Source organism: Hakea prostrata, chromosome 6 (assembly GCF_041222555.1).
Source record: "Hakea prostrata isolate BN-2017 chromosome 6, UWA_Hpros_2, whole genome shotgun sequence".
Classification (NCBI taxonomy): Eukaryota; Viridiplantae; Streptophyta; class Magnoliopsida; order Proteales; family Proteaceae; genus Hakea; species Hakea prostrata.
The window spans coordinates 14,598,054-14,602,749 of record NC_142605.1 but is presented as its reverse complement, the minus strand read 5'-3'; the positions used below and the strand labels follow the sequence as shown (position 1 = coordinate 14,602,749).

The 4,696-nt window shown below is 37.7% G+C and overlaps 1 protein-coding gene across 1 annotated transcript; it reads left to right on the top strand.

Moving 5' to 3' along the window:
• The first annotated feature begins 938 nt into the window (after positions 1–938).
• Positions 939–4,339, top strand: LOC149012322 (uncharacterized). Its single transcript, XM_089160283.1, has one exon. The coding sequence runs from the start codon at positions 1,011–1,013 to the stop codon at positions 1,602–1,604; it is 594 nt and encodes a 197-aa protein (XP_089016409.1). The 5' UTR covers positions 939–1,010; the 3' UTR covers positions 1,605–4,339.
• Positions 4,340–4,696: the final 357 nt, after the last annotated feature.

Genomic DNA, 4,696 nt, shown 5'->3' with positions numbered 1-4,696 from the left:
CCTCCCTGCTAGCTAAGATGCTTCTCGATCCCCCAAGAGGCCCCAATTGAAAAGTAAGCATGAACGAAAGGAAGTGTCAGGGAGATATTTAGCTTTAGAGTTTCTGGCCCACAGAGAATTAAGCTGATTTAGAAGCCTCAATCAATGTCTAGCTTAGAAGAGCTTTGTTGAAATGATGGAGGTCTCCAAATCCAAGTCGACCATCTCTCTAGGAAGACACATCTTTCCCCAACTAACCCAATTTATCTCCGAGCAAAATGAAAATATAAAAAAATGACATATTACAAGCAATAAATTTGTAGTGGTAGGTCTTGTGATAGATACCTTACTAAAAGAAGAAAAAGTGGTCTCGTGAAAGATACATCATTAATGTGTCCTAGTATCTGCATGGCCAAGACATGTATCATATAAAACTGATAAATGCGAAAAAAGAGACACAAATACTCGGTGAAGCTTCAATGCTTCATTAATGTCCAAGTCGGCAGGTCCCAAGAAAACACGCTAACACTTCTTTTCACATTTCTTAAATGCCACGTGGTGAATAAACAGTCACTTCTGCATTTCCCCCGAATAGTAGCAACTAGCAACTAGAAATAGTCAACCTCAATCTCGGGATACCTGCCACGATCTTGTGATCTCAACCATCCATTATGTTGACATGTCCTATCGCTTTCTGTCCTACCTGAAAATGTCTCACCTAATCCTTATCAGAAAACCAACCGAAAAATAAAAAGAATTATCTCTTTGTGCCATTTTAGTAAATAATAGGAATTCTCAACGGCATTTCCAAAGTTCTCAAACGGCACACGGATCGTTCGCGTGCCACTCGCTAACTGTTTTAACCTAGGTTTCTTAACCAGGGTTAAATTTGTGGTTTGCACTTGTCTCTTGACTATTTAAAGACAAAACCGAAATCTCTGATCGAGAATAAACATAACCACAAGCGTGGAAGGAGGAATTGAAGAAGGAGAAGCAGCAGCAGAAGAGCAGAGCAGAGTTCGTCATTCTCAATGGAAGAAGATGATGTATGGAAATGTCGAAAACACCCCAAGCGAAGAAGCATCGGTGTCTGCCCTATCTGTGTCAGAGATCGTCTCGTCCATCTCTGCCCTGACTGCGCTAACGTTCGGCCATGCTCGTGTAGCTACTCTTCTTCCTCCTCTTCGTCTTCCTCTTCGTTTTGTCTTTCCAGTTCAACCGAACCCGGAATCACAGTTCAGTTTTCCGATCCTGTCGACTATGATCCTGCTTTATTACGGTCCAGATCCACTACCTTTAGCTTCACCCAACGCAGACGTTCAAATAAAGACGCCTTAGTGCTAGCTCCTCCTACTGTGAATCGTTCCAAATCATCACTATGGCCCGTTTTCAAATATTCAGTGAAGAAGAAGAAATCAGATGAAGTAAAGGAAGAGAGAGAGAATCTGCAAATTGAGAAGCTGATGATGATGAGATCGAAATCGATCGGACTTTCTTCTGTCCCTGAATCTAAAGATGGTAAATCAAAGGGAAGACGTTGGTTTTTTCCAAGTTCGATGAAGCTTTTCCGGCAATCGAAGACAACGAAGGTTGTTCGAGAACTATCTCCCATGTGCAGAGGTTGATCTTTCCACTTCTAAAGATTTCCGAGAATCCAAACGGTACTTGCTGCTCTGCTCTGTTCTGTTCTGCTTGCTCTTTATTTTCAAACATGTGAATTTTTTATTTTGAATTTTATAGTTGTTTTATCGAATTCATCAAGAATTTGTAAAATGTTCTGGCAATCTGGTCTTCGATGAACACTTTAGCGGACCTTTGAAGGAGACATGTCGATATCTCATGTCGATGTCGTTTGTTTTGTTTATTTACTGAAATGCCCTCAGTCTCTAGTGTGACCAACTTTGCGATTTTGACCAAGTGGCTGATTTTTGCTGTTAAAGTCTCTGGTCAATAAATCTAAGGTGAAAGTGAAATCGTATCAGAGAAATATCGCCACGTGTCAGGTTTAAAGTAAAAGCAATGTCATTAGTTAGAGAATTAGTCTAATCAGATATTATATTATCAGACATTCTAAGAAAGGATAGTTGATATAAAAATTGGAAAATTATTAAATTACAACCTTTCAAGGCACGAATCCCTCCTGGCCCTTCTAACAGAAAAAGGGAAAATCCCTTGGTTACCCAACAGAAAAAAGAAAGAAATAAAATTCCCTTCTGGCCCAAAGAAGATTCCATGCAAAATCTCTGTCGCTACGTTACTTTAAAAGTTTTGGGGCATTAGCTTGTCAAGTTGGTCAGTGTAGTCATGAGACTCATGACAACATTTACATTGATCGATAATGTGAAGTTTAAGCTCGATGGGCTGGATTCCAATCATAGGTGGGAGACACACGTGAGCATACTGAATCGCACTAGAAAAGAGCCTGATCATGCGAGCTAATTTACATGCATCTCGACTACATTTAGGATTATATAATAGTTTTCATGTACAATTTATACATAAGGTGCGATTTTGCTCTTAACTTTAAGGAGATTTAAACTGTTGACCTCATATTTATAATCATTCTCATATTTATAACGATCATAAGAGAAGATCCTCTTACACAAGTAGTCGAACAAGGATCCCCACAAAGTAGTTTCTGATAATAGATTGGGGGTGTTGTGGTTAGAACAAATGATCTATTGAAAAGTAGTCTTGTTGCTGTCGATATCCTGCAAGGGTTCGTTTACTGATTGTTCACTTGAAGTAGAGATCAAAACCAAACCAAGATGCTTTGATAGGTTTTAGGTCTCTCCAAGATCGTTGCAAGATCTCAACAACTTGTCAAGAGTGGGCCGTTTAGATCAATCGGCAAGCTGCCTTTGATGGTCAAGTCAGACAATGGCGAAGAAGGCTCGGTCTGCAAAAGTTGTAGAGAGCACTAGAAAATGGAAGTGAGCAAGAAGTTGATGATTAGTGAGATAAAAGTGTGTGAAGTGATTGCCTTGTACCTTTTTCTTCCATGCTTTCCCTATTTATACGGCTTTAAGCACGTGTCAGGTGCTTATGCCAGCTATTCGCTACCTAATCCATATTGGTTGGAGATCAGCCTAGATTAGTTATATAGCATCTGAGAAAATTAAAATTGATAACAAAAGCAACCATGTTGGCATTTTTTTGGTTAAAATTATTGTTCAAAGATAGCCTTAAGTCAAGGCATGAAACAACCTCTCAATAAAATTTCTAGGGATAAGATTGCATAGAAATTGCTCTACTGTGAAAGCCTTCTTTTTTTTTTGGTATGTGAGTAATTCATTCATTCAAAAGGGGGCCGTGAAGGAGCCGAAGAAACAGGGAAGCATAAGTCCTGAATCCAAGGAGAGGAGCAAGGCCAAATCATCATACTGAAAGCCTTCAGCACCTTGTTTGGCTCATTATTTAAAGGTGCCAGATGCATTCAGAGGAACAAGATGTGATCTTCATTATTTGATAATTGCAAGAAGCTTATGCATTAAGAACTTGTTTCTATTATCCTTACTTCTCGGAATTAATCAAAATTCATTGAAAGATTAGAAAGCTACTTAGAGCACCCAAACATTTTTCTCCATATAATTAATTTTTTTGGGTAACTTTTTCTCCATATAATTAATGATTTCAAAATTTTAGGAATAGGAAGTTACTAGAATCAGACTATTCCACAAGTTTAGATTTGATTTACAAAAAAATCCCTTCAGAAAAGGGAAGGGGAGGGGGGACCCAGTTTTGATTCTAAATTTATCAAACTCTAATCATTCAAAATGGTTGAACCATTCAATCTTGGTTAGGTGCTAACTGCTAAGCTATTATATTAGAGGCCAACCCAATCTGAAACCACTCACCCATTGATTCCTGCTTCAGTAAAGTTTGCGGTTCTAGTCCTCAAATTTCAAACTCTGTCGTTCACACTTTAAAATATTTAAAGTTTGAGAATAAAATCTAAATTAAGAAATATAGATGAAAAATAAACAAAAGAAGGATCATCAAGATAGCTGCTGGTCAAAGATATTGGTCACATGGATAGGTCAGCAACCATGTGGCTAATCTAAAGAAATGGACAATCTCATGTATATTTATATTGTCACTAAGAATAAAAAAATCTAGGTTAAATTAACAGAACCACTATTCCTCATTGCAAACGTAATTTATTAGCTATTTCCTTTGGGTCTTCTAGTGGTTGTTCTTGGTCCAAGAGTGCTCTTTGTTAATAAAACCAATTTGTTGTCAGAAGTCCATCATTGATTCAACCAAATAACAAGTGAATCATTGCTATATGACTTGGAGTAAAACTTTTATTAGCTACATAACCCATTTGTATCTTATTCGAGAATGATTGATGAACCAACCGTGGATATAATAATTTGGCTAGGATGATTACTGATGCCCTTAAGCAGTTAAACTTTAGTAAAATTGCATTTCGAATCTTAGATATATTATGAAGTCATTCCTTTCACTTCAAATGTTATTTGTTTCTTTTAGTATTACTTCAAATGGTGTTAATAATGTTAACAAAATTATTTTATCTTTATTTAAATTCAAGCATTAATGCAGAAGGTCATTTTTATGTTATCATTAAACTACCCACATTGAAACTCAACCGGAACCCTAGCGCAGCTCTGAAGAACGCTCTGAAGAAACGGAACTTTGCCGCCGCTCTTTGAGGTGGAGAGACAGACCTCCATTCTCAGGCCTGCTCCCTCAC